Source organism: Crocodylus siamensis, chromosome 9 (genome assembly GCF_052110815.1).
Source record: "Crocodylus siamensis isolate JL-2025a chromosome 9, ASM5211081v1, whole genome shotgun sequence".
Lineage (NCBI taxonomy): Eukaryota > Metazoa > Chordata > Crocodylia > Crocodylidae > Crocodylus > Crocodylus siamensis.
The window spans coordinates 59,988,165-60,005,939 of NC_143403.1; the positions used below are offsets into that span (position 1 = coordinate 59,988,165).

General features: G+C 42.5%; 1 protein-coding gene across 3 annotated transcripts in view; it reads left to right on the top strand.

Moving 5' to 3' along the window:
• Nucleotides 1-17,775, top strand: part of SEPTIN2 (septin 2) — a 65,529-nt gene that overhangs the window by 15,605 nt on the left and 32,149 nt on the right. For all 3 annotated transcript variants that reach the window (XM_090063016.1, XM_090063017.1, XM_090063018.1), the window contains exons 2-7: nucleotides 765-816; nucleotides 1,866-1,965; nucleotides 3,881-3,967; nucleotides 6,272-6,395; nucleotides 16,262-16,396; nucleotides 16,871-16,988. In XM_090063016.1, coding sequence (XP_089919142.1) covers nucleotides 790-816; nucleotides 1,866-1,965; nucleotides 3,881-3,967; nucleotides 6,272-6,395; nucleotides 16,262-16,396; nucleotides 16,871-16,988 — 591 coding nt within the window. In that variant the 5' untranslated portion in view covers nucleotides 765-789. The remainder of the gene's footprint in view (nucleotides 1-764; nucleotides 817-1,865; nucleotides 1,966-3,880; nucleotides 3,968-6,271; nucleotides 6,396-16,261; nucleotides 16,397-16,870; nucleotides 16,989-17,775) is intronic.

Below are 17,775 nucleotides of genomic sequence, written 5' to 3' on the forward strand. Positions count from 1 at the left end.
TAGTATCTGCTGGATTTTAGCTACATCCTAGGCTCTGCCATGTTTACTGTGGTCTCAGAGTAGCCTTAATGTTTAGAGAGAGCACTTGTGTTTATTTTATTAAGTTAATTTACTTTTAATGTTTCACTCAAGCCTTTGGGCCTTCTGGTTTTCTGGAAAAAAAAAACCTTCATAAATGGTTTTGGATCAAAAGTTTGTGTTTATATATGTTTTTGGAAGCTTGATCAAATGCATTCAGCTGCATGCGAATTGCCTGTAAGAGGCAGGGAATACATTGTTTTTATTTGTGGGAAGAGTAAAAAGAATAAGAGAAGGAAATGATGTTGTATATAGAGTTAGGAGATGCAGGGCATTGGGGTGTCTGGTTTAATGAGAGAACTGTAGAACCATAGCAAACTAAAATTTGTTCATTTGCATAGATGGCAGTTTAGCGAGGTTTCTTTGAACGGTGGTATTTTAAGCTGTGCGTTGACATCTTGTAATGGTGAGAATTATCAGAAGACAAATCCTTTACTTGGATAAGTGGAATCCTTTTATTAGGGAAGCTTTGCTTGATAAACTGTTCTCTTTTTCACAAGCTGAGTGACTAAAACTACAGGATCAAATACAAAGCAGTTCACTAACCGTATGCTAAGAATCCCTTTTCCTTTTGGTATAGTAGCGTAAAAGTGTGGTAGAAGTTACATTCTGGCTGTGTATACAAAATGGTAATGAATCTGACCTAAATCACTATGAACTGAAGTCATCTGCATTTTGTTTTTCAGGGTCTGAAATTTGTGGTGACAGAACATGTCTCAGTCGGGTGAAAAAGTAAAGGTAAAGAGATGTTTCCATAATTAGAATTTGACTTTTTAAGTAGCTTTTTGTTGAACTCCTGAATCTAAATCCATGGTCTCCAACCTTTTTAAGCGCAAGATCACTTTTTGAATTAAAATGCAACTCAGGATCTACTGCAAAGAAAATGTAGAATTAGGGTTACCATATTTCCAGTACCAAAAAAGAGGACACCTGTGGGCAGGGGGTGGGAGAAGGAGAAGGGGAGGGGTATCTCATGAGTGGGGGGGCAGTGATATGCCCGTGCCTAGCCTCTGCCCCTCACTCCTAAGCCCCTGCCCCCCTGAGCCCTGCTATCCACGCAGCGCTCTCGCTCTGTCTTTTACCTGGGAGTTTGCCAGGGCTTGCGTGCAGGCCACGTGATCCATGACAACCAATCACCTTGCCCGCTGCTCGCAGCTGGAAGCAGCCAGCCCAGGAAAGCAGAGGCAAAGCAAAAACCCAGACATTCATTCGCATTTCAAAAACCTGCCTGAACATGAGGACAGGGTCCAAAAAAGAGGATGTCTGGGAAAACCCGGATGCATGGTAGCCCTAGGACTGAGACTAAGATTGACTGACTGTCAGAGGCTCCATGATTGACCAGTCAGTTGTGATCTACCGGTTGGTGACTACTGAGCTAATCATTCATATTAACAGTTTAACAAACTTGACTGCTGAAATGAGTTCTCACTTGGTAACAAACAGGGCTAGCTGTGATGCATTGTGGTACTGTTTAACCACTGTGTGTTCATAGTTCATAGTTTCTAGGGTCGGAAGGGACCTGAGTAGATCATCTATTTCTTGGGGACGTGCAGACCACGTTGTCCAAGGAGAGCTGGCAGCATTTCCCAGAGCACTAAGGGAATTTGGGACTGCCAGACTACGGGAGGAAGGGGATATGCCAAGGTCTGCCTAGCAGAGCTAGCAGATAAGTGCTTGACTATCTTTCTTTATGCTATTTGTATACATCTTCACAGTTTTGATATAGGATCACATTTAAGTTTTCCTGGTTTTTTTTGCTTATATTTAACTTTTGTTTTCCTTGTCAGTTTTCTGATGCAGCAGGCTATGTCGGATTTGCTAATCTGCCTAATCAGGTCCACAGGAAGTCCGTAAAGAAAGGCTTTGAATTCACTCTAATGGTGGTTGGTAGGTGTCATCTTTAATGGCTTAAAGTAGTAAAATAATCATGCAGGTGAAGGTGGCAGCTATTACTTAATTAGTTAAGAACAGGTATGTGGAAGGAAATAACTTTATAGTAGTGTAATCTAGTTTTTGTAATCTTGTTTTCTAGGTTGTTTAAAACAGAGTAATCTTTTAGTGGTTAAATCTTGTAACCAAGAGCTAGCGGGTCGGTGTTCCATTCCTGGCTCTTCTACTGGCACTACTGTGATTGACTGTTTCATGTTAGAGAAAGTCACATAATTTCTCTTTGACTCCATTTTCCAGACTGAAAATGGCCGTCATTGATTCTTGGAACACAGAATGTATAGTCTGAATATACAGTCCCATAGGCGTTATAACATGTATTCTAGTAAATGTTCAAACTGGCTACTGTTAACTTCAATACATTTTTCATTTCTCTTTTGAAGTGGTGCTAGGACTTTCATTCATTTTTGGGGCATTTTTCAACTAATAAAGGACAAAAGACAAAAAAACGAATTAATCTGTTATAATACCTTGGGTCTTGACTTTTGTGTCACTCTGCATAGATGTTAAGTTTAAACCTGGTTGCCAGCTGTGCTTAACCTTGTTACGAATTACGCCCTTAAAGTTGCGTGTAGTTCTAGGCTGGGGCAATAATTACGCAGAGTAAGTATTTAAAGTTAAATACAGAATTTTTATTCACTTGAGTGAGGTACTTCTACAGAGAGGGACTCCGCTTACTAGGTATAATATTTTTTTATACTTTTTAAGTGTGTAAGTGTTAGTTTGTGATTAGTTTGTGTTTTTAATTAAATCACTATTTTGTCTAATCAAGTGGCACTGTGGGCATGAACACTGAAGTTTAACTCTCGTGAATTACATGTCTCCTATATTTTGTTTTAAGATGTTTCTTTATTCAACAAAAACAAATCATGTTTGACTTTTAAGGTTTTCTTGTTGATGAGACTCTTTTGTTGATTCAGTTAGTTTTTATATTTTATCAGTAACTTTCATACAGTAACTTTTACACAGTACTCTTTTTTTTTTTTTTTTTTTTTTACATCGTCTTGTAAGTGCTGTGTCTGCTTTTATGAAATGGAGGTGAAAGAACAAAGAAATGGCCTCACTTTTAGCATTACAAAGCCTTGCTTTAACTTTATAAGATTCATATACAACAACCTCAGTATAAGAAACTGTTTCAACTTCCATCTCTAGCCTTGGAAAACCTTCAAGCTGGCAGACACGCAAATAGGAATGTTATGGTTTCTTTTAATTTAACATGGCTGCAAACCTTTCCCCTTTATTCAAAACTTGGTCATTTTGACTGCCTGTAGACATGCTCCAGCACCTTCCAATTAGAACGTTCTAGTGTCGTCTCAGCATCGTGTGTGTTAAGCCCCCCACATTTCAAAATGGCTGCAGGGGCACTTTAACTAACCCTTGTTAAATGAGCTTTAGTTAAAGTGCCCCTGCAGCTATTTTGAAATGCAGGGAGCTTAATACAGGTGACACTAAGCTGTTTTAATTTAGAATGCCTGTCCAGGAACCACTCTAATTAAAATACCCGTCCCCACCATCCCCACCTCTGAGCATATGTATAGGTAGCCTTTATTTTACATTATTTCTGTTGGTAAAGACATGCTGTATATGACCTTTTAGCTTACATCGTGTAATCTATTTGATTAAATTTAGCAGTTTCATGCGGTATATTTATGCAAACATCAAAGGCTTGTTTTTCCTGTTTTTCTTAGCATTGTTGGGCTGAATATTTGATGTCTTTATCTTAAAAGCTAAGGTGGACCATCAGTGACCAAACTATTTTTTACTCCATGTAGTAGATGAGTTGCTTAAAGAAGGATTGGGGCAAGGGGGAAAAGGATAAATGAATACATTTCCTTACCTGAATTTTGGTTTGCAGGTGAATCTGGCTTGGGAAAATCTACCTTAATTAACAGTTTATTCCTGACTGATCTTTATCCAGAACGTTATATTCCAGGAGCTGCAGGTAAATATGATTGTGTTCTCTTACTCCTTGTGATAATTCACTGAGGCACACCCATTCCAGCTTTATTAACTTTCATATTCTTCCTGTCACTGTTCCACCATTTAGGCTAGGGACAGAAGTTGCACATAAACCAGTTTAAGTGATCTGAAACTGGTTTAAACCTGTAACAGAACAGAAGTTCAGTGCACATAAACCACTTTCAAAATGGCTGAAACCGGTTTAAGATAAACCTGGTTGGATGTAGTTATCAGACATAACTGACTTGGGTCAAACCAGTTTATGGAACTTCTGTCCCAGACCCCTTCCCAGTTCATTTTAACTCCCCAGCATCCCAGAATGGTTTGCAGCCCTGGGCTGTGCTGTCTGCTCCAGTAGGGCAGGGCTGACCTTTTCCCCCAGCTATTGCAGAGCTAAGGGACTAAAGCCTCTGTTCCCTGCCAGCACCTGTCAGCCCAGCAAGGGAATGGACCCCTAGTCCTCTATCTATACAGGACAAGGGGAAGGAAAGCCCCAGCAGAGGGGGCTTTTTGCTTCTACAGCAGCTGGGCAAGTGTGTTTGGCATTAGCTCAGCCCCACCTCCCCAGTCTGTGAGAGGGGGCAGGGTGGCAAACCACACTGGCCTGGTCCTGGTGCTCCCCTCTTCCCTGCCAGCTGGGGTTCGCCCAGCACAGGGGGAAAGCCCCCAGCAGGGGTTTTTTGTTCCTCCTGCAGCCCAACCCCGTCCCGTTCTCTTCCCCCTCACCTCCAATAGGAGAGGTAGAGTAAGAGGGGAATGAATTGGCTTGGCCCATCACTGCCCCCTCCCCCGGCTGTGGTTTGCCCAGGAGGTGGGCAACCCCTGGAGCCTGGTTTTCTGGCTGGGATCACCTCAGCCCTGCCCCCTCTCCAGCCCCCATCTGAGAAGCGTGGGGGGCAGATGCACCAGCCCAGCTGGGGTTTGTCTGGGGTGAGTGGGAAATGCCACCAGGAGCTTTTCATACCCTTGTAGCCTGATGAGCTAGATGGGGATCAGCTCCACCCTGTTCTGGGGAGGTGGCAGGGCTGAGCTGGTCTGGCTGGGGGCAGGCAGTGTCTGGCTGGGCTGGTGCCCTTGCCTCTGCACCCTGCTCCTCTTACAGGCAGGGCCGATCTGATCCCAGCTCAGCACAGGCAGACCCTGGCTGGGGTGTCCAGTGTAGGGCCGGCCTGGTGCGTTTCTCCTCTCCTCTTGAAGGTGGAGGGCTGGTGAGGGGGCAGGGCTCAGCTGATCCCAGCCTGTTGAGCCAGGCTGCAGGGGAGTGAAAAGCTCCCTCTCCACACTGGCCAGAGCCTGCCAGAGTGGTGGGGGCGGGGCTGTGCCTGACCTCCATCTCTAACAGGTGGGGGCAGCCTGATGAACTGGGCTATGGGGGAGTGAACCCCCCCCCCATTGGGGTCTTTCCTCCTTGCTGGGCAGCTTCTGACTGGGGGGGCTTGTGCCAGGCCGAGTGTGTGAGTTCCCCCACCCCCTCTCACAGGTGTGAGGCTGGTGGGGCAGGGCTGAGCCAACTGGAGTCCTGCTGGCCAGGCTGCGGTGGGTGGCTTCTGCCTGTCTTGGCCACCCAAACACTGCATGTCAGTTCAGTTTGTTATTGGTTCAAGCTATGCAGCTTAGAAAAACCTTGGGCTTTTTGAGCCTCTATACTTAGCCTGAGACAGTGATTTTTGGCCTTGAAGCGCCTTTTGTTTCTTCTTCTTCTTCTTCTTTTTTTTTTTTTCTGCCCATGCCACCTGTGGATCAAAGATCTGTTCCGGGCAAAGTTGTATAGGCCACTTTTTTCTTGTTTGTATCCTTTACATGAAATTTCCTTCTATTGTTTTCTCCAATAAGTGTTGTTATACTAAAGAAACCTTAAGATGTCCAGACAGCTAAATTGACCTTGTGATTTTCATTGCAGCCCCCACTTCTACCACTTGTCCATCCTAACTGTTGTATCTAAATCTAGATTATATACTTTTTGGAACAAAGACCGACCTGTCTAAAGAGCTGGCACACCTTCCAGATGTTGTAAAAATATGTGATTAAAAAACGAGCATCATAGCATCTGCCTCAATGATGAATCAGGGTTTCTGAGCTCATTATACTCTTGGGTAGAGCAGTTAATTGGAAGGCTTGTTTGCACTTTTATTAGTTTATTTGTCTTTTTTTTTTCTGAGGGATGCTGTTTTGCAGAGCTCACGGCAGACTTTAAATATCTCTTTTGCTTCCCCATCATCCAATATATGGACAGCCACAGGCCCAGGCAAGGGAAATATTAACATGTGAAATATTATTTTTTTGATAGAGAAAATAGAGCGAACAGTTCAAATTGAAGCTTCTACAGTAGAAATAGAGGAGCGAGGAGTAAAACTCCGTTTAACAGTAGTCGATACACCAGGATATGGAGATGCCATTAACAGTCAAGACTGGTATGTCTGTTTTTAACCGCCATCTTTACTGGCTAAACGTGTTAGTGTGTGCCTAAAGAGACAAGCTGAATATGTTTATCTGTCCTTTTTATATGTACCTTGGCGATTCAGCGGCTGGGAGTGGTTTTTTGAGAACAGCTCGTATTGTTCTTTTATGTTGTGACATCCAAAAGGGAAGCAACCACTTCATGGTTTTTTTGGTTTGTTTTTTTTTATAGTAATGTATTTGTTATCTTGAGATTACAGTAGCCTGTCTTCTTAGCCCTGTCCATTTTTGTTTGGAAAGAAAACACTATAGTGACTAAAGCTCTCATGCTTTTTCTGCTTTTTCATAGTGACTTTCTTCTCTGCTTTGTTGAGTACAAAACCTGAATGGTGTGGGAATGGCAGGGGCAGAGGGCAGTAGTCATAACTGCTAAAAGAAGGAAGTTGACAAGTGTGGAGTTGTCAGGGGAGATTTGAGGACTCTGCACAAGGAGAGGTGACAGAAGGGAGCTTTAGACATCAGGTAGAGATCATTTAAAATTGATATTTGGCCTAGTGTTGCTTTTTTTTGTTTTGTTTTGTAATTTTATTTACCCAAATAACTTTGAGAGTGTGGGGTGCATGTACAAACTAAAATGGAATATAATATTCATCACAACCATAAAACCTTTTATTTCCTATCCTAACTGCAAAAATTCCTTGTCATAGATTAAAAAAAAGAAGTATTGACCAAATTCTTCTCTGATGTAGTTTAACTGCAGTGAGCTGGAATTATGTGCAGCCAGCTATATCTGCTTGCATATAACTCCCTCCCTCTAGAATATCTTGCTTGTCGCTCTTTTGATGGGACATAAGTTTTTCTACGTACATTACTAGTTGCTAGTGATGCTTGTTTTCGTAGTCAAAACTGCTTATTTCTGTATGTCAAAGCCTTGTCAAACCTGTCTATTCCGAACACTTGCCAGGCTGCTGTTTTAGGGCCCCCATATGTTGGATCATTGGCTTTAAGCCATGCTGTGTCTCAGCCAAGTCTAAGCACTGCCTGTGGGTTTGGAGACATTCTTGGGATACAGATTCTCTTCTGTCACTTCTGACAGCTGAGGCCCTGCAGTCTCACTGTCTATGCCTTGAGGCTAGTGAATGGGACTAGTGAGTCTTTGTAAATGAGATTTCTAATACAATTCCTGTTTACTTTAGATGGCACAGGAAATATACAGTCCTAGGTAAATTATAAGAAACTCATTTACCATTGCCAGCCTCAGTTTCCTTCCTGCTTTTGAGTATATTTGGGGCCTTGGTCAAAGTGGTCTGGGCTGTTCAGGATCCTTTTCCTGAAGCTCGTGACTTTTCCTCCAACATATGGAGTCTTTCTGACCTTTATAGTCAGCTGCTTCCCCTTTTAGCTGATCTGTTGGCTTGTTTCTCCCCCTGTCACCAAAAGCCTGCTGCATTTTGTTGCTCATTTCTGCTCCAAACCCTCCTTTGTGTCTCTGGCCCATCCAGTTTCTGTGCTTTAAAAGGCCCCAGCACTTATTTCTCTATTTCCTCTCCCAGGGGACTTTCATTTCTCCAAACTTTCTTTGCAGAGAAGTTAGTGAAAACTGGTTTTATCTAAATTAGTTGCTGATTCATTTTGCCTTGCCAGATCTAACAGTCTTAAATGATCGACTTAATTATAGGCATTGCACTAGTGCATCATCCCTCTGCTTTACTATGTAGTCTAAGGATTGCAAGGTAAGTAAATGATAGCTACAAGGTATACAAATTGGATGGTTCATAAAGCCAAACTGGAGTTTATAAATTGTACATAGACATTATTCAAGTTCTTGTGTGTGCTGTTAATTAAATTAGGAAAATTGGCCCTGAGGTAAGTGGATTGTAAATGAAGATACAATGTAAAGGCAGTGCTAATTAGGGAGCCTAGATTATTAATGTTTCCAATTCAGTCAGTGGCTAAACTTTAAAAGCATTAGTATGAAAATTTAAAAACATCTGATGAATAGCTGAGCAAAATATGCTCCATTTTTATTGAAATGTTTGCTCTTAAAATAGAGCAAGACAAATACCTAAGAACAGAGGTGCTGAATATATAGCATTCAGGCTGGACCTGGCCTGCCGAGCTTCTCTATCCACCACCTGAAAAATGGAGTGTGTGGCTGGGGTGACAGTGGCCTGTTACAGAATCTGGGTCCCTTGGGCCCTGGTAGATGTGGTGATGGGTGGTAGGAGGGTGAGTGACAGCTGATACAGATCCAGTTGCTTTGCCTGCCCTTGTTGCCACAGATCTACTGTCTCTACTGGCCCTGCTGTTGCTCTCTTCTGGGTTGGGGTCAGGGTTCCCACTGCCATGTGCTCTATGTTGGAGCTGGAGCTGGCAAAATAAAATAAATAGAAGCAAAATAAATAGAAGACGTATTCATTCTAGTTTATGCCAGATATGCAAACAAACAAAAAGAAAATTTGGGGAAACGGCGAACAGTTTATACAATTCCTACACCTAAGACTGCTTTTCGCATTGTATTTTCATTGAACAAAATTTAGACCATAATGAAGAATACAGTTGGTTGCTGTGTTTAGTTTTCCTTTCTTTCTGTGCAGTGCTTTGCAAGATGATTATAAAATGGAGGCAGTTTACTTCTTTTACCAGCTTTCTGAAATGAATGTGGAATACATTGGTTGAAAAGTTGAAAGCATAGTGGGGAATTGTGTTTTCAGCTTCCTTATGTTCACCGGGTGATGTTAAACTAATTAAAATTAATTGTGACATCAGATTAACCGTAAGGTATCTTTCTGGTCTGCAGTATGCTCTTGCTCGCTTTCAGTACTGGTGACTTCCGTTGCAGTTAAAACCTCCTAAGCCAGCGTATTGTGTTACATTAAGACCTTCCTGTTGATTGTGTTATAATGCCCTTTGTTTATTCTGTAAAGATATTTCGTAGAGGCCTACGTGTTTTCCCCTTTCTGGAGCGGCTTGCCAAGCAAGGTGGTTCCATGGTGATTCAGACATGTCTGAATAACGTAGCAGAGAATTCTGTACTAGGCTTTTGGTACCAGTTCTCAGGACAGTTTGAAGTACACAATAGAAACCAAACCATTTTCCTTCAATATGGTGTAACACACACTTTTAGTTTCTTCTCCTGTCCCTCTTTCCTCCAGTCTATAGTAAAGACCATAGATTTTTATTTATTTATTTTTAATTTGAAAAGGATTACAAATGATAGTGCACAAAACACAGGAAAGCAATATACATTATACAGTGTAGTGCATGCACTATTCCTGTCCATAAAGTTTGGTGTGTAACCGTAAAGGTGATTTACAACACGGTGTCTGTCTCCTGGCTTTTACAGAGCTTTTGCTAAGGCGCCGTCTTCACATTACAGGTATTGTGCAATTAGCTGGTTTATTGCACAATTAACTGATACTGGTTACATATGCAAAGTACCAATATCCATAAAAAGGTCCAACCAGCTACCAAGTTATACATTTTTTGAGGTGTAACTTTATATAGCTGGTTGGTACCCAGCTGTAATTTGCTTGTCTCTCCCGTGGTTGGGAGTCCTGTCACCTGACCGAGCTCCAAACTGCAGGGGTCCACCATGCCCAGCTGGGGCTGGAAGTCCCATAGCTGCGGACTCTAGGTCCTGGCAGTGCCCTGTCGCTGCCAGGGTGGGGAGTACCACAGCTGCAGATGCTGGGTCCCAGCTGTGGGTCTCCTGGTACTGGGACCCAGCCTGGTCCTGACAGTTGCGGGGCATGGCTGTGATTTCCCAGCCCTAGGGGTTTTGAGCACCTTTGAAACTGGGAGATTGCAGCATCTGCATCTTCCCGTTATGGGAGCTTGCTTCTTGCCAGTGCTGGGGAAACCTGGGATTGGGCTCCCTCTACATCAAGGGTAAGGTGCAGTGGGATCTAATGCATGATCCCACAATCACACTTCCTGCCATGCATGTGCGAGTCTGTGGATTAGAACCCATTGTACCTTTACCTGCATGTGTAGGGGGGTCCTAGGGCAGCTGTGGAGAGGGGTAGCAGAGAAGTTAATTACCTTTATCATCCAAAGGCGATAGCCTGTGACAGCAGTAGCTCCCATTGACTGTGCTAGTAGCACTGAGCACGAGCTTTTAACTTGATTACTTTCTCTCACTGCTTATCCTCATTGCTTCTTCCTCAAGTACAATTTGCTGCTGTAAGGAATTACCAGCAGATGGTGCTGATCTGGAATTAGGTTTGTGAAAGCACTTGCTTCTGAATTAGCATAAGTCACTCTGTCATTTTTTTTCTGATGGTATTATAATTTACTGTGGGTATAGTGTTATATGCTTCTGTGGAAGGTGGTAGAAGGTAGCAAAATGTCAGGAAACCACGTCCAAAAGACTAATGCTAACTCTCTAACAGTCTTTAAATACTTTCCGCATAGGCATCCTATGTACCTACTTGTTGTTTTCTGTCCTTCTGTTCATTGACTGGCTTGCCATCCTGAAAGGAGCAATAACAATTTGTATGAGTTGGGAGAAGGCTGTCAGCAATGGCCTTTGACCAAGAAAGGACAGCAGCTTTGGGGTGGGAGGGGAGGAAATAAATTAGGGAGGATGTATTCTTTCCTTTTTATAGAGCTGTTTCTGGACTTTACACAATAATGTGTTATAGAGAGCATTTTAAACATCTATAAGAAGAGATGGGTATTGTCTGTCTGTCTCTTGCTTATCTTAATTTTTATCATTGGTTTGTTTTGTAATTATCTGTACAGCTTCCTTTTCCATTTGCATTGGTTGTAGTGACTGATGCTACTTTTTGTAAATCATTTTAGGTGGTACCAGCAGCATTGCCTACCATTTCTCTTAAAAGGACCTGTTATTAGTTAATGATAACTTTGACCTTTTGCTCTGAAATCATAGAATCCTAGAAAGTTAGGGTTGGAAGGGATCTCAGGAGGTCATCTAATCTAACCTGCTAAAAGCAGGTTCATCCCCAACTACATCATCCCAGCCAAGGCTTTGTCTGGCCGGGTCTTAAAAACCTCAAAGGATGGAGATTCTACAACTTCTCTGGGTAACCTGTTCCATTGCTTCAGTACCCTCCTAATGAGAGAGTTTTTCCTAATATCTAGCCTAAACTTCCCTTGCTGCAACTTGAGATCATTGCTTCTTGTTCTGCCATCTGCCACCACTGGGAACAGTTTAGCTCCATCATCCGCTTTGGAGCCCCCCTTCAGGTAGTTGAAGGCAGCTATTTTAAATACCTCCTCAGTTGTTTCTTCTCCAGACTAAATAAGCCTAGTTCCCTCAGCCTCTCAAGTCATTTGCCCCAGCCCCCTAACCACTGTTCAAGGTCAGATGTTTGCATTCATCTTAAATATTAAAAGTCTCTGAAGAAAGGATCTTCTGAAGAGAGGATTTTTTACTTTTAATTAACCACCTTTGTCTTGACGTCCGGGTGCTTACATGGTTTTAATCAGGGACTTAAAATTCAGCAAGAATGTTATCTATTTGTTAGGGATCTTAGCTGTTACAGTTCAGTGAAAAAAGCCCCCAGATGGCCAGATCATAAATTTCTGAAAAACTCCATTGTCTTGCAAGGGAACAGAAAATAAGAGTCGGGGTAAAAGATGCTGGTGAGGGAAGGAAGGGAAGGATTTGGACGAGGAGCCCAAGAGAGAAAGGGAGATGACCTAGGGAAGAGGAGCTAGAAGAGAAGAAAAGTCTGTGATTATGAGAGATGGGTTCCAATCCAAGTTATGGATTTCCTTTTCTGTAATGTACAAATGTTTGTTGAATTTGCTGGCAATATATTTATCCCACCCTCTCTAGTTGCCGGTCCTCATGGGATATTGCAGCTTATTACTGCAACCAGCAGCAGCATTAGCTTGAGCGATGGGTGTGTAAAAGTTCCAACCCTGCTGTTGATCCATGTATTGTCCATACGATATTGTGAAGTAGTTAGCTTTTAGCTAGCTTTCTTTAACACCTCTCCCCCCCCCAAACCTAGGAAGTGACAGGCAGTTGAAAGTTAGCAGATGCCAGATTTAAGAGAGCCAGCTTTGCAGTGCTGGCATTCCTTTAATATCAGTTTTGTGTGCAACTCTTATGTCTTTGGTGTGAAGTGAGAACAAGGATTTTACACTGAGATTTTTGTACCTAGAAGGGTGCTCTGTGGTTTTCACACTTACTAAATACACCCTTTGTTGCAGGAAGCAGTCATGAGAGGGACTACTGACAACTTTACTGCTAACAAATTTGGTTGTTAGATACTGTCCATATATTTTGTTTCATCTTGGTTGCAGTGTGACACAATACTCTTAAATACAACACTCGGTTACTGATAACTGTTACTTTTTGTTATTCCTGGCTTTTGTTAGGTTGGATTTGTGTTTTTTGGCAGCTTGGGAATATTTGTCATTTTTCCCCAATGAACTATTTAAGTGAAATAGTCACGCTGTTCACTGTATAGTACAGGATATGCTGTCTTCTAAGTAACAAGAACCCTGGGGGGTAAAGCCAGGTGTTTCCCAGAAGTCAGAAGGTACAGGACACTAGTGCTACATTTATAGAAAAAACTATAGCGGTTAGTACTAGAAAACTGCACGTAAACTAATTATGTTGCCAGACAGATTTGTAAGTGTTGCTTTTTCCACTGTTTGTACTTGGTTTCTGTTCTAATACAGGTTTCCCTCAATTTATGCAGTACATGCATTCCTGGAAATCTGCACATAAATTGAGTTTGCATAAAGGGAACCCAGTTTCTGATGTAAGAAATAGGGATATGGTCCCATGGCAGTAAAGGAGGAAGGGAGGAAGGCTTAGACTAGGGGAAAGGCTGGGGGATGGGTGCAGTGCAGCCTGTTGGCTGCTTCCAGAGTTGCAGCAAGGAGCAAAGTGGAGGGAACTGTCAGTGGGTGCGGGGTGTGGGACTGAGGGGTGTGGCTCTTGCTGTAATATGCACCCTGGGGGGGTTGGGGGGCTGTGCTGGGCTCTTCCTGGTGGGGGGGGCGCATGCCCCCAGATCTGTGTGAGGCAAGAGCAGGTGGCACTGGGCTCTTCCTGGTGCTAAGGGTGGGCAGCAGTGCTGGGAGGGGGGGCTGCTGCCACCCCAAAACTTGCTGCAGCTCCCCCCAACCTGCCCTTCCAGCGCCACTGCCGAGTGCTGGGAAGAGCCTGGTGCTGTCGCTGGCCCCAGCCTTCAGCGGCAGCTTACTCTCACTCCATGTGCAGATCTGGGGGCACATGCCCCCCAGGAAGAGCACATTACAGCCCCCCAGCCCGTAGCCTTCCAGGGGTGTGTGTAGCAGCAAGAGCTGTGCTCTCCTGTCCCATACCCTGCACCCACTGACGGTTCCCTCCACTGCTTCCTGCTGCAGCCCTGGGCCTCCGCTTCTCCTCATTCACCCCAGCCCCTGCTGCAGCGGCCCCAGGAGCAGCTGATGCCAGCTGCCTGCGGTTGCTGGACTGCACTGTGCCCTGAGCCCCTGGGGCTCCTCTTGTCCCTGCTCACCCCAGCTCCTGCTGCAGCAGACCTGGGAGTAGCCAGCACCACCTGCCTGCAGCATGGCACGACAGCCCAGGAGCTGGGGTGAGTGCGAAGCCTCGGGAGGTTTGGGGCACGGTGCAGCCCAGCAGCTCCTGCTTGCAGGGGGGGCACCTATGCCAGTCGCATGAGAGTGAATTTACTTTTGCGTATAACAAATTTTGATTATAAAAAGGGTTGTTGCGCAAGAGCAAACTTGCATATACAGAACCTGCATAAGTTGAGGGAAACCTGTATTCATGTCTCTTCAGTCTCATTACCTTTCATCATAAATAAGCTGTCTAGAGATAAACAAGAACATAAAATTTATTAGGAAGGCAAGGATTTCTTAGGGTGATATCTTTTATATTGGCCCAACTGTGTAGCTGGGATAGAGTTAGACAAGCTTTCCAGTGCAAGACATTCTTCAGCAGGTCTGATCACAACAAGTTAGGTACAGAATAATAAAGAAAAGTTATCAGAGGGGGTGAAAGAAATTCCCAGGGGTAGTAGAAAAATAAGTAGCAGAAGAAAAGCAGCTGGTTTTAGTGGGAGATCAAGTGGGCCTATCAAAAGGGAGGTGGGTCATTCTTTCCTTTCATGTGTGAAAAGAATTCAGGAGTCAGGTAAAATATAGCATGCTATAAATATCCGTTTAGTCCTTTCTTCCTACTGTCTAGCCTTTTTTCAACATATCAACATATGTGCTGCAGCTGCTGCTTTTTTAAACAAGTTTTGCCAAGACGACAAAGTTTTGCAAGAACTTTTCAAACTTATTTTAAAGACATTTTTCTGCTTTCCAGTGTCTTTATGATCATAAGGCTTATAATTGTCATGATACTAAAGATGCACCAAGCAGACATTCAAGTTAATTCAGTTATTAATACTCTTTGACATGAAGGAAGTATAGTTTTGCAGGTGGATGCTCTTTGAATATACCAGCTTCTTCTGTGTCATCCAAAGTCCTTGTATTTAAAAAATAAATAAATAAATTGATAGGCTATTCTTCTGCTTTCACTTAAGTAAAATACTTAAATTCCTAAGGTAAAAAATAATAAGAAATGTCTGTAATGCATGCAAGAAATGCCTGTTGCATGGCAGGTTAAATGGATCCGTATGAAACTAAAAAGCATAAACTTTCCTCAATTCCATTTCCATGTGTGTAAAAACATGATGGAGCGGGGAGAGAGGAAACTCCCTTAATGGGAAATCTGTCCTTGGGATTCTGACTCAGGTCCTAATATCAGATGGCGTTATGATGATATTTCCAGACCTAAGGCTAGACATCATCTTCCGACTTCATACCTGGATATTTGTTACAATCTTTTTAATGCTGTTCCTGTTTAAGACAAACACCCAGATGACTCTCATACTTCTGTAGCACTGGCTTTGGTTATAGGGAAATTGAAAAGAGCACCACTGTGGTGGTATTGTAATCTTTATCTCAGCAGAAAAAAAGGTAATGGTACGTGTTTTTTGTTTTGTTTTGTTTTTTAAGATGAGCATATAGCGCACGAATATCTGCCTACTCTTGCGTATATATTCTGTAGGTTCCCTTGCCTTTTTCTCCTCCTTCATTATTTACATTGTAAATACTCTAGAGCAGGAAAGAGTCTTGTTTTGTGAGACCTCTACTAACCTTTGGGGTGCCAGAAAAACCAATCTTTTTGGTATTTAAAAAACCCCAACCCTTTCATTTTCTCTTTTTAGTAACCAGTGTATGTGTGTATCAGTGCTTGCCTGCAACATAACTTTATATTTCATTACTTCCTTTCAGTGCGTATGTGCAACTGCTGTGTACTAAGTACAATGATTTTTCTTTGCCAACAAAAGAAGATTCTGTATGTAGCAAAAAATAGCTTAATAAATCACTTGATGTTTTAGCACATGGCTTTCAAAATATATTTAGACTGTATTCAGATAGACTAAAATATCAGAATTTTTGTAGGTAACCCTGGTTTTGAGGTCAGAGTTGTCAAACTGTAAATCAAGAGGATATCCTGGATATGTCATTTGTCAGCTGGTTTAAGAAAAAACAAAGATCTCGAACCCTATGTTCCTGTCTTTGTGTCGTCTTGCCATTGAGTTTGTTTCTCTGAACTTGCAGTTGAACTTTTTACCCAATAAAAGTTAATTTAAAGTTGTGCCAGACACAATTGGACATTATGGGGGAGACTGCATATTGCACCCTGTTCAGTTTTTATCTTTATTTTATTGTTCTTATTGTCAGTGGCAGATAGACTATTTGGAAACTGAATTTTCTTTGTGAAAAATGTAATCGGATCATATGTTCCTTCTTTTCTTTTTTTCCTTTTTTATCAGAAATTATTAAATAGAAAAAACCCCCAACATATTTAAAATGCCTCTGTTTCATCTCACAGCTTCAAAACAATCATCCAGTATATTGACAATCAATTTGAAAGATACCTTCATGATGAAAGTGGTCTGAACAGGCGCCACATCATAGACAACAGAGTCCACTGCTGTTTTTACTTCATATCTCCTTTTGGACATGGGTAAGAACGTCGATTTGTATTTTACAGTGTTTTATCTGAAGCATGAGTTTGGTAACTTCCTTGAATTGGAGACTAACCTTCATTTTGATGGGGTTACTTCCCTAAATTGTCAGTCTGCCAACACAATTAAAAAAGTCTTTGGGATTAATAACTGCCTTTTTCTTTGTCCTCATTCCAGTAGGATTTTTATATTGTTATAAAAGAGTAGATATTAAATTGTTTATTGCCCAGCAGCACAAAAAATAGTAGAATGTAGATGAAAGCTTGATTACAATTCAGCTCTTAAATGAGCAACCCAATAAAGGAGTGCTCCAAGTAATTTAATTTTATTGCACAGAGTATTTACACGGTAGTCCTTAATTCAGGGTATCTTTCTTTATTGTTAGTGCAGTAAACACTGATGTGTGCCACTAACCTGTCTGTTTAATTCAATAGTACCTTAGATTTAGTGTAATTGTGCTTTTCTGTTTGTAGGCTGAAGCCTTTAGATGTCGAGTTCATGAAAGCTCTTCATGGAAAGGTCAACATTGTACCTGTGATTGCCAAGGCTGACACTCTGACGCTGAAGGAGAGAGAGAGACTGAAGAGAAGAGTAAGTTTAATGTTCAGGCATCAGACAAGTGGCTCAGCACAGCTCTCATGCCAAATAAAAATAAAATTAAGGCTAAAAGTAGATAAACACGCTTAGCCAAGATGTACAGTATTTCTAATGTACGCCCAGGTCCTCTGTGCATATAAATTAGGAAAATCCGATGAAAAATCCATGGTGCTTCATCAAATTACACCAGCAGAAGATCTTCCCCTGTCCTTTAAAAATGGCTGGGTTGGTACAAGTCACAATTCGGGGAACAGTTGAATTTTCATGAGTTCCTGGTCTTGAATTGGAGCTGCAAGATTATTATTCCACAAAAGACTTTGGTTAAATCTTCATAGTTTCTAGGGTCGGAAGGTACCTGAGCAGATCATCAAGTCCAACCCCCTGCCATGGCAGGAAAGAGTACTGGGCTCAAATGACCCCAGCAAGGTGTTCATCTAGCCTCCTCTTAAAGACCCCCAGAATAGAAGCCAGCACCACTTTGCTTGGAAGTTGGTTCTAGATCCTAGCCGCCCTGACCATGAAGTAGCGCCTCCTGATGTCTAGTCTGAATCTACCCTCTGCCAGCTTGTGACCGTTATTCCTAGTTGCTTCTGGTAGTGCTCAGGGGGGACTGGGACTCCCCCAATGCCTGCTGGTCCCCTCTGACTAGTTTGTAACAGGCCACTAGATCCCCCTCAGCCTTCTCTTGTGGAGGCTGAACAGGTTCAGGTCCAGTAGCCTCTCCTTGTAGGGCCTGCCCTGCTGCCTCCTGACCATGTGAGTGGCCCTCCTCTGGACCCTC